Source organism: Camelus dromedarius, chromosome 10, assembly GCF_036321535.1.
Source record: "Camelus dromedarius isolate mCamDro1 chromosome 10, mCamDro1.pat, whole genome shotgun sequence".
NCBI classification, from domain to species: Eukaryota; Metazoa; Chordata; class Mammalia; order Artiodactyla; family Camelidae; genus Camelus; species Camelus dromedarius.
In genome coordinates, this window is record NC_087445.1 from 40,053,429 (window position 1) to 40,065,543 (window position 12,115).

General features: G+C 41.1%; 1 protein-coding gene across 7 annotated transcripts in view; it reads right to left on the minus strand.

Moving 5' to 3' along the window:
- Positions 1-10,812, minus strand: part of TRPM6 (transient receptor potential cation channel subfamily M member 6) — a 142,861-nt gene extending 132,049 nt beyond the window's left edge. For 6 of the 7 annotated variants that reach the window (XM_064490283.1, XM_064490280.1, XM_064490282.1 and 3 more), the window contains exon 1: positions 10,405-10,812. In XM_064490283.1, the coding sequence (XP_064346353.1) occupies positions 10,405-10,422 (18 nt within the window). In that variant the 5' untranslated portion in view covers positions 10,423-10,812. The remainder of the gene's footprint in view (positions 1-10,404) is intronic. The other variant, XM_010999977.3, reaches the window with a different exon arrangement.
- Positions 10,813-12,115: the final 1,303 nt, after the last annotated feature.

Below are 12,115 nucleotides of genomic sequence, written 5' to 3' on the forward strand. Positions count from 1 at the left end.
TGAAGAGTAAATGTAATTGGGGGTCACTGGGGAACTGGAAAAGTCAGGGCAAGGTATGATGAAAGGAAAGGAACTGGGGAGCAAGAACAAGGTAAATGTGTTTTCTTCTCTAGTCTCTAAGAAATCTCTGTCAGCAAACTGGAGAAATCCTGTTCCTCCTAGGTAACTGACCCCAGGGGTTGTTTAAATAATTTCCAGCTGTTTAACTATCCAGCTGGAAATTTTCATGAGCATTCCTTTAGCTGCACTTAGAAATAAGCAGTCCACTTCCATTAAAAAAAAATTAATTATAATCACTTCAGGTAAACTCTTTACAACTGTGTGCCTCATTGCCACACTGCAAAAACCAATCAGAAGAGATTTGCTATAATGTAACTGTTAAAATGCTGCTCTTGGTTCTTGTACTCTAAGCCTTCACTCTATCATTCATAGAACAAGTAAGTTGGGCCCCAGCAACTTTAACAGGTAATTTTGCAAATGGTATAAAATCTACAAGGTACAAAAGATGATACAGCATAAAATTAAATCTCCCTCCCAGCCCTGCACTCCAGCCGTTAGTTTCCTTCCCACAAAGGAACCTCTATTACAGTTCGTTGTGTATACTTCCAAAGATATTCTGTGCGTTTGAAAGCATATACCAAAAAATTTGACATAGATAGAGACATATACAACATTCTACATCTTGCTTTTTCTTCACTTATTAATACTTGAATATCATATACATTTGTACACATGGAGTTGCTTCATTCTCTTGGGGGCTGACCAGTATTCCTTTGTACAGAAGTCTCATAATTTATGTATCCAAAAGTACATATAGCATAGCTTTCATGTGCATGTACATCTGTAGGATAAAAAAGTACAAGTGAAATGTCTATGTTAATTCAGATTATTTCCACACTGCCCTTCACAGACGTTGTATCAATTTATAAGCAAAAAGCATAAATCACTAACAACTTTCAAACATTAGAGAGTACACTGAGTATTTTAATTGCTTTAGGGAAGTACAGGATTTTTAAATTATTAATACTCAACTTCCTTCTAAAAGGATTTTGAGGTGACCAAACTTGAAGATTTTTATCTTAATTTAAGCTGAAAGATTTATGGTAGGGGTCAAATCAGGTTGGTTTTTTTTTTCCCTCCCCTCAGGAAACAAAAAAAAATCACATCCAGAATAAACAATTCCCCTGAAATTCTAGGAGGAAAAAGATGTTTTAATGGAATGAGGGTGGTCCAGGAAGTTGAGAATCAGAAGTCTGTCAGTGGGATACCAAGAATTCTGTGAGCAACAGAGGTTGGCAGATATGAAATATCATTTGCTAGAAAAAAATTTCCCAACTTCTGGTTTCTGGCTGTTACACTTGATTTTCAAAGTTCCAGTGCTGTTGTTTAGAGACGGACTGTCCTTCAATGCAATTCAGTAAGAAAAGGGGAACATAGCTATTACACAATGCCTTTCTGTAAGTCATTGAGAAGCCAAAACACATAATAGGTTTCTGTTTTTGCTGGGTTTTGATTATTTAGACATTTCTTCAGTATTTAATTTCTTCTGCTATCATATGATGAGAAGAAATACATTCTATCCATAAGGAAGAGTCCTTGAAATGACCCGAAGAGGCAATTCTAAAAGAAGGATTACACAAAAGAAAACCAGCTTTTCTTTAAAAAAAAAAAGTGTCACTCAAATGTTCATGTGTTTTGTGATTGTATTATAAAGAAGAATATTCTGCCGTAGTCACCTCTAGTTGCAAACTGAGGAAGAATTTCTTCCCTGACCAGACTTGAGTCAGGCTGTTTCTAACTAGGCCCCCAATTTGAGCTCTGCCCTTGACCCACTTAGTCCATTTGTAGCAAGAATCCTACTGAGTTAGTTTAGCAAAATCTCCCACACTTGGTATCTGATCAATTTGGCCCACCTTCAGCAAGAATCCTGTTGAGTTGGTCCAGCAGGAATCCCCCTGGCCCTGATATTTCCTCTTGACCCTTTTCCATCCACTGACCCCATCCTGCTCCTTGGCTATAAACCTCCACTTCCCTTGTATTCAGAGTTGAGGCTGATCTCTCGTCCCTACTGCAAAAAAACCCCCATTGCACACACTTTTTCTTGAATAGTTTTCCTTGCCATCTTTAACAAATGTCATAAAACTTTTTTCTTTAGCAAAACTGAGACCACACACATATCCAAATCATTGTCTGTGGATAAGGGAACAAAACTGACAAAATATTGGGACTCTAGTAATTCTCAGACACTCTCCCTTGGCCTGAACCTTACAGAGCTCTCCCTTCAGTTAAACTGAAATGACAGACTCTGACATCAGGAAGACTCGACAGAGAAGGACCTCAGATGACTCCCTCTGGGTAATGGATCCTAGTCCTTCATCTGTCACCCTGCTTTTTACAGTCAGTATTTGCTAACCCCAAATACTAGCCAGCAAGATGCACTTTCTGTCTGAAATATCTCCACTATAACAGTTATTTCTCAAAATGTGGTTACCCTTTTAAAGGCAGTGGCTGTAAGTGGCTTGAGACCACAACATGAGCCTGAGTGGTTTGCCTCTTTATTCTACCCAAGAACAAAGATCCAGTCTGTAAAGTCTGGGCCAATCCTCTGACTCCCTTCCAGTTTGCCTTTCTTAAGACTGTCCTAAAGACTCCAGCTAATATTATAAAGAGTTTAAGTCTTAAGACTTTGGACCCTCTTTGTTTTAATCCAACAATATCTACTCGCTTGACCTGATCACAGAGCAAAACTGCCTGCTTGGAACCTGAGTTTCTCTAGGCCAGATAAGGACAAAGATTGGGGTTTTTGTTTTGTGCTTTAAATCACTTTAAAGCAGACACTAACAGTAGTGACAAAAGTGAGAGGATTAACTGATCCAGGCCAAAGATCTGTATAAAGTACCCTGTGGACTTAAATCCTTCTGAGAGGAAAAGTCTCTTTCCCAAGATTGCAAGATTCAAGCTACAAAAACCTCTTGGCTCTTTAAAAGATCAATGGAGTACATCTATTTCCTTCCAAAAGAAGAGAGATGTTTTCATATTCAAAGACCAGCCTGCTCCACTAAAAGCTAATAACGCATTTTGTTCTGTAAGATAATATAAGTAGCAGGTATCGTAGTCAGTTGTCCTGTACTACAGGAACAGAGTGCCATTGGCTGGGTGGCTTACATCACAAACATTTATTTCTCAACGTTCTGGAGGCCAGAAATCCAAGATCAAGATGCCTGCATTGTGCAATTCTGGTGAGAATCCTCTTCCCAGTTTATAGTAGTCACCTTCTCACTGCATCTTCAAGTGGCAGAGAGAGTGTTCATCTCGCTTGTGTCTCTTCTTATAAGGGCACTAATCTCATTCATGATGGCTCCGCTCTCAAGACCTAACCACCTCCCAAAGGTCCCACTACCATCACATTATAGATTGAGTCTTCAACATGTGAACCTTGAGGGGACACAAACATTCAGTCCACAGGAGCAGTTAAACAATTTATTCAGCATTTTCTATTTACCCACCTGCACAATACAAAGCACTTTGTTTATATGAACTCTGCCCAAGAGCATGTGGGAAGCAGGTGAAGTTATTACCTCCATTTTACAAATGAGGACACTGAGTCAGAGAGGTTGAGTAATTTGCCCAAGAACACAATAACTCATAAACATGACACTAGGATTCAAACACTGGCAGTCAGATTCAAGTTCATGCCCTTAACAACTTCGTTTCACCACCATTTACCTGCAGAACTTGCACCTGTACCAGTCCCTGAAGCTGAACAGTATTGTAGGGTTTACAAATTACCTTCCTGAATATCTAATCCTCACACAAATCCTGTGAGATCCTTAGTAGATAATAACAAGTGAGATCAAGAATATGAAGTGCCCAGAAAAATCTCCGCTATATAGCATGTCCTCTGTGGGTATCCTTAGACGCACAGATATCAGGAGGGTCATGAGCCCCTAGAAATTGAATAACAACTTTTGTGTGGATGTGAATATATGCATTTCTCAAGAGAAAAGCTCAAGAGCTGGATCAAAACTAAGTGCCACACAAAGGATCTCAATACACTGTTCTCCAAAGGTGTACAAGTGGCCAGTGAATCAAAGAGAAGATTCTCAATATCATTGGTCATTAATCATTTAGATGCAAATCTAAACCACAATGAAATACCTTGCTACATCTACTCGGATGGTTATAATAAAAAAAAAGTCAGACAATACAAAGTGTTGAGGAAGATGGGGAGAAATTGGAACTCTCATAGTTTGCTGGTGGGAATGTCAAGTGGTGCAGCTGCTGCAGAAAAGGGTGGCAGTCCCTCAAAAGCCTAAACATAGAATTACCACATGATGCAGCACATCCACGTCCACGTACCTACCCAAGAGAAATGAAAACATACGTCTACACAAAAACGTGAACACAAATGTTCATGCAATATTATTTACAATGGACAGAAACAGCAAAAACAACAAAAAATCCATCAACTGATGAATGGACAAATAAAATGTGATATATCCACACGATGGAATATTACTCAGCCATGCAAAGAAGTGAAGTACTGACACATGTTAAAACATGGATGAACCTTGAAAACATTATGTTAAGTGAAAGAAATCAGTCACAAAGGAATGCATGTTGTATAAACCTGTTTATTTAAAATGCCCAGAATAGGCAAATCTACAGCGGCAGAAATTACATCAGTGGTTGCCTAGGGCTGGTGGGAATGGAGGAACTAGGGATTGACAGCCAAGGAGTGAGGGGGGATGATGAATATGTTCTAAAATTGACTGTGGTGATGGATGCAAAACTCTGTGAATAAGCTAAATTAAGCCATTAAATTGTACACTCTAAATGGGTAAATTATATAATATATGAATATATCTCAAGAAATCTGTTTAAAAAAATTTAAAGGAGTAGTAGTACAGGCAGAAAGAAAGAGAAAAATCCATATATAAATCCACAAATAATTTGGGTTTACCCACAGGGAAACACAAAATACACATATATTTCTGCCCACAGGCAGAAAGCAGGCCACAAATGCATTTTGTTCTGCCCATCAAGTGTTTTCAAAAATCTTTGATGCAACTAATAAAATGTAAAAACTCAGAGGTTTCATATTCAAGAAAGAATCTTTACACCTGAATTTTCTTTAACAAGGAAAGTTAAAAACAAAGTAAAACACAATGGGACAACAAAAAACAAACAAAAAAACAGAATCTGGCAATACTAAGCTTGCATTCTAACCTGTCAATAGTCTGCTGTGGCCAAGGGTGGAAGGGTAGGCAATCGTTTTTTGTTTTTTGGGTTTTTTTGTTTTGTTTAATGGAGGTACTGATGATTGAACCCAGTACCTCATGCTTGCTAAGCATGTGCTCTACCGGTGAACCATCCCCACCCCAAGGGCAGCCATTTTTTAGACAGAGTTTACGCTAACCAGTAAGCCAGAGTGAACAGCAGGTCAGGTTTCCACTCTAGTTTGAGTCTTTGAGTTGCTTATCTATTGCTTTCATCAGATTCTCAAAGGAATCTCTAACTCAAAGCACATTCACAGCCCTTAGAAAGAACTGGCTGGGCGGCAAATGGTGGCCATTTGCTTTACAGATAAGGAAACTGAGCTGACTTGCCTGGGGCCAGGATGGTGTGCAGTCAGAAGTAAAACTATTTTTTCTGACTTTTGGTTCCTTTCATTACTCTTTTGGCCTCCCTGCTGATATTTCTAGAGAGACTTCAGTTACCATATCCTGTTCCTTCTTCCACAGCAACTGAGGGAAATCAGTGAGAAAGGAAAGAATTTGCTGGACTTTCCAAAATGACATGTGATTTTCAGGCTCTATGATCTTCTAATCATGAGCAAATTTTGCCTAGACCTAAATCTCTTTGGTTTGTATGGGCAAGTGAGTCAGTCTTCCTGACCCATATCCAAACACACCCCTATACCAAGGAAGATAATGTTAAACTCACACTCAAGACAGGGAAAGAATCCTAACAGCGTGTTTTCTCCAAGGTCACCAGCACACCTGCTACAGGAAGCACAAGTTCCCACAAGTTTCCGACAGACAGGGATGGTTCCATCCTTGAACCAGGTGGTTTGCTCATGTCAAAAATCAGCATTTACATTACAGGAAGCTCCGAGCCCACAATTGGTAAAGTAAGGAGAGAACTTTGGTTGCCCATAGTCAGTCATCCCACTGGGCTTTGAGTCTGCCTAGAAGAAAATTCTGTATGATGGCCACACATGGTTTAGGGAGAGGTGGAAGAATAAAGAACAACTCAATCCACCAGGTGAATCTCTCCAATCAAAACACAGAGCACAGCTGCAAGCCCAGGATTACCTGACCCTTATCTGATCTTGGAGTGCTTCAAGATCCAGAGCCGGCAAACAGCAGAGGATCATTCCACATGAAGCCAGGACTGGAAGCAAATACCAGCTAGGAAAATGCAGGAAAATCAGGGTCAGGGAAGGCACCTGTCTGTGCTATGGAATAAAAGTCTTCTTTTCCCAACAAAATGGAACCAGGAGGTTCTTGCAGAGGCACATGCTTACAAACCTGAGAAAAAAAATGCAGCCTCTAAGGCAAACAAAATGACTACTTCCACTGGTTTTAATTGTGTAAATGAAATAGTCTCAAAGTTTATCTGTGCTATAAGCAACTGAGAAACATTTTCCCCATAGATACAGAAATAGCAACAGTGGTGGAGAGAAAGGAAAAGCAGCACTGGGCTGCCCCCAACAAGGGGACATGCTAAAGGTTTCAGTGCCAAGTCCATCAGAAGAAAGATTTCAGGGAAGTCCATTGCTACCTGCTCCCCACGCCCTAGAAAAGCTATGATTCCATGCAAAAGGTGAACCTAGCTGACAGCAGGTTCAATCACGGAATTCCAAGTATAGGACAAAACCCACAATGGTGTGAAAATCTTTTTTTTCATTGTGGTAAAATATACATAACATAGAATATACCATCTTTGCCATTTTTTAGTGTGCAGGTTAGTATTATTAACTATATTTAGAGATGTGTGCAACCAATCTCCAGAACTTTTCCATCTTGCAAAACTGAAAATGTACACTCATTAAACAACTCCCCACTTCCCTGTCTGCCCAGCCTCTGGCAACCATCATTCTACTTTTTCTTTTTATGCACTGAACTGCTTTAGACACCTCATATAAACGGAATCATACAACATCTGTCTTTTTGTGACTAGTTACTTCATTTAGCGTAATGTCCTCCAGGTTCATCCATGATGTAGCATGTGACAGGATTTCCTTCCTTTTTAAGGCTGCATGATATTCTATTATATGTGTATATCACATTTTGTTTATCCATTCAGAATATCTAGTTCTATATCTCAGGGGTATGGTTCTGTTGCTCTGGTGGCGTACAAGTTACGGAATTCAATTTGTAATGGTCATGATTTTATACAGAGAGAGAGGTGGGGGAGAGGGTGGTGGTGGTGGGGCTTGATTGAATGAGGTTTGGACTCCAAGAGAGGAAAAACAAGCTAACCAAGCTAACTAAAGCTGGAGCTGAGCTCAATTCCATCACTGCAGACTATCTCACCATCCCACTTTACCTCAAAAACGAAACTTTTGTTCACTGTATATTCCCAGGTTCTGGAAAAGGGCTTAGCATATAGTTGACATTCAGTAATATTTGTTGGCTGAATGAGTCTAGAAGAGTGATTGCTCACGAAGAGAAAAGCACAATGGTAGCAAGATATGCTATGTGCTTGATTTTGATTGCTCCAGCTCCAGAAATAGTATGTTTCTTGAACATACTATTCAAGAAACCACCAATATGTATTGACATGGAAAGATCTCCAGTAACTATTTTCAAAGGAATCACGTTACATATCAATGAACAGTATAATTCACTATATGTAAAAACAAATGCACAAGTCAAAACAATAAATACATATGTATATAATAATATACCTGAATAATATGCTCCAAATCCAACAGTTTGATGACCTCTGGATTGGAAGGGGATGAGGACAAAGGGCAGAAAGGGAACTTTGTTTGAATTTCTATGTGTAGTGTTTGGATTATTTACCAGAAGACATTACTTCTGTATTGTTAGCAGAACTTTTTTAAGGAAAAAAATCTGAAAGGCTAATTTGTCATAAAAATACATTGATTCAATGTATAGTACATGAAACCTTTCTCAGAGAGCTACTGAAGAATGTGCTCCACTAAAATGATGGGGAAAAAAATCAAAAAAGAAGACACAGGATAGAGGAAACAGGAACCAGGATAAGAGAGGGAGGCAAAAGGAATCCCCAAGCTGATGTGAAGAGAGAACCCAATGTTACAGCTGTGCATCCAACATCAAGGGCAACCAGGCTGGATGGGCCAATCAGGTCAAAAAGCTGTAACCCACAACATAAAATTGACTGGAATAGATGTTGCAATAGAAGATCTTGAGAGAAGATTTAGACAACTGGCAAAGAACTTGTGGATAAATTAGTGAAAACTCTATAGAAAATTCTGTAAACATACACAGAAAGACAGCTCTAGAGGAAAACAAAATAAAGGGAAAGGAATCATGTACTACATAATTCAGCTCTTAACAGTGGATAGGAAGGCATACTAATGTAGACCAAACTACATACTGACCTAACTAAAAATTATAAGATAACTGTATTCTGAAGACAGATGGAAGGAACAGGAAAGATGCATGTGAGCTGTAGGGGGAGGAACACAAAAGAAAGCTCAATCCTCATATCCCAGGCTGGAAAGGCAGTGTATGATGACTAAATCTGAGAAATCAAGAAGGAGCAATATAAACATTGTTTACAGACATGAGTAAGTATCAACTAACTAAAGAGATGAATATGATTGCTCTTTCTGAAAAGAAGGAAATGGAGGTTCTGCTGTTTTTTTGTAATAAACCTTATGGAATTATTTGCCCCTGAACTATGTATATATACAACTTCAATAAAATCATGAAGGAAAAAAATAAAAAAACACAACTGAGACCCACATCAGAATACCTTACCTAACAATTTCTTGTTGTTGTTCTTACAGGAAAATAGCTGTTGTGGTACATAAAGAAATAACAGAGTTATAGGTAGGATGGCCACTTTGGGGTCCAACACTGGATAATTCTACCAGAAGTTTGATAAGGAGTGTCACTCTGAAAGTGGCTGGGCTTTCCAAACTATACTGAAAACCCAAGATTAAGAACCCGGGGAGAAAGAAAAAGAGACAAGACATATTTCAGATCCAGTATTTACCAAATGCTTGATGGTTTTGGCATGATGTCCTGCAAAAAATTTTTAGCTATGATAGAGAATTGTAAATGGGAAAGATAAGACCAAAATTTGCAGCAAATCCCCAATATGCTGTCTGGGTCTTTCCCCTCGCCTCGGGGTTACAATCAACTCAAACTGTTATTCACACCCTTGTCTAGCAAAGCAAGTTTAATACTATCTAAGGGTACTAGTCCCCACTTTTGGCCCCAGGAAAGAGTCCCATCTCAAATGATTCACAGCCCCAACCCCACTCCAGAGTTGGGGGAGGGCGATACCCAAGAAACAGCCAGATTCTTATAGCCAAACTCAGGTGTCATCAAGCTAGAATATCTATTGCTTTACCAGTCATGGGAGAATCCAAGCAGATAAAAAATGAAACATCAGAATTTGTAGGCAGAGAAAAAGAAATCGAAGGATTCAGTTCCCACTTCGGTTGTTAAGAATGAACCACATTCTCCCTAAGAAGAAATGATCAAAATCCTGTGATTGGTATCCATATTTCTAGCGATTTAAAGCACTCGCCTGGGTTCCAACCCTAATTCTGTTTTTCTCCCTTAGATTCATTTTCCTCGCTTGTAAACCAGTGAGGTGGGAGAGGGTGAACGGTTATACTTGGATCTCACAGGATTATTGCCTGGATAAAATAATAACAATCAAATTCTTGCAGTCCGCTAAATATGTTCGCCATTATTCTAAGTTCATTGCATATACAGCATCTCATTTAGTTTTCAAATTATAAATATTATCCCATTTCCCAGATGAGGAAGCCGAAGCATAGTTCAGTAACTTGCTTAAGATCATAGCTAGTGGTGGAGCTGGGATGCTAATTCAGGTGATCTGGCTCCAAAAAAAAAGTACTGACACATTCCCAAAATGCAAGAAATGTGCACAATAAATGGTACTAGTCACACATCGTGTGTAGCCTGTTTGAGATTTGGCCTCCCTACAAGAGATCAAGGCACGACCGGAGTCTCGAGTCCTCTCCCTAACTCCCCCAAGTTCCCTTCTTTCCCAAGCATCCCCAGCAGCCCGGGGCGCCCTCCCTCTCCTAATCCCCAGAATTTCCTGTTGCGCTTCGCGCAAGCAGTCGAGAGGTACCCGCGCGCGGGACGCCAAGTCCGGGCCGCGCGAGGTGAAGGATGGAGGGGAGGGTGGGCGCCTGGCATTTACCTTGACCTGCACTCTCATCGCTCCGGGACTCCGGGGCGCCGCGCGCCGGGACGCGCTGGGGCGCAGACAGCAGCCTGGGCACTTCTCCCGCTGCCTCCCGGAACCGCGACGGCCGGCTCGTCCAGGTCCCGGCAGGCCAGACGTGCCCCTCCGCTACGAACTGAGCCTTCTCTCCTCCCAGCTCCCGACTCACGCCACGTCCGGTCTCCTGTGCAGCCGGCCCGGAGCGGAACCAGAGAGCTGCCTCCTCTCCCGGGACGGGTCCCCACCGCCCTAAGCTGAACCCCAACTCCGTTAGGTTTCTCCTCTGATACCACCTCCGCGTTGGCCCCATTCCAGCTCCAGGAACGGGGGCTGTGGGGCATGCCCTTAAATAAGTGTCCTAACCGAACCCTCGGTTATGGTAATCAGCTCTGGGTGGAGATCAGAGGACTTGAGAGAAGGTATTTCGTAAGTCCTAGCTATTCTAGATCCCAGTTAGATATCCTGTGGCTGGCCCCACCCACAGCCACCCAGGGCCCTGGGCTCAGATCTGGTAAATGGCCTAAGGCTCTTTGCCCCGCCGGCTGGCAGCCCAGCATACCTGTAATCGCTCCACAGATCGGGCTCCCATCTTGGACCTGCAGGTCCTGCTACCAAAGCCTTATCTGAGCTTCTGACTTGTGGAGTCAGATGTGGGCTCCACCTCCACATGCTGCATTTTACAGCCCTATAGATTTGTCACAGTACCTTTTGGCCACAAGTAACTCCAGTGTAGAAAGGAGGTGATGCCGACCTTACCTGGATCAGAGTATAGGGAGGGTCAAATGAGATGTTCATCATCATCACAGACATTTTACTGAATTGTTCTTGTTGAGTCAGTGTGGTGCGGGGAGGACACTGGAGATATACTATCCGGGATTTACGGGTGTTAGATGACCCCTCTGGGCCTGGGTTTATTTATCTATACAGTGGGAACCATAGCGAATAAATTCCCTTTCCTCAGAGGCTACACTGAAATCCATAAAATACAATCAAAAGCTTTGTGATTTCTGTGGGTTTCTCTGGCTACGCTGTCTTGATTAATTAGTGGCTGTGGTCAGTTACTATGATTGAATCCTAGTATGTTGGCAGAGATCATGCTCACTTATTACAGGTGTTGTCATTAACAATGCTAACCATTCATCCCTAACTGGCTGCAAATTAAGCTCACCTTGTAGTCCATTCTGAATTTCTGCCCAGTGAGCTCACACTGTGAACACCGTTTTTTCCCTCATTTCTCAATGTGGTTTTAATTTTTCTTTGTTAAAAAACTTGAACATATCATACGTATATTAACATTTTGTTGTTTTTCTATTAACACATATAATCTCCTTCTCCTTGACCCAGTTCCTTCAAAACGTCATGATCTGTGAGCAATTAACAGGTTCAGCAGCTCCCTGTAAAGCAAGTAAGCACCTCTTGATTGGTGTTTCTCCATACATCTTCCCTGTTAGGTCTGTCACAGCACAAGAGACCGGGAGCTTTCAGAAATCTGCAGACCCACCAAGAAGGATAGATATTTGGAACTCAAAATTCTTACGAGTGTTGGTACACTGTAATCAACCATCTTCTAGTTTAATCTCTTTGGTAAGTTTACATGTTAGGATGATCACATATTCTTTTCAGATCAAGCCTCAGGACAGAGAGTCTAAAATAAGAGGGCGATTCCAGGGCTTAAGGCATCTGGTGT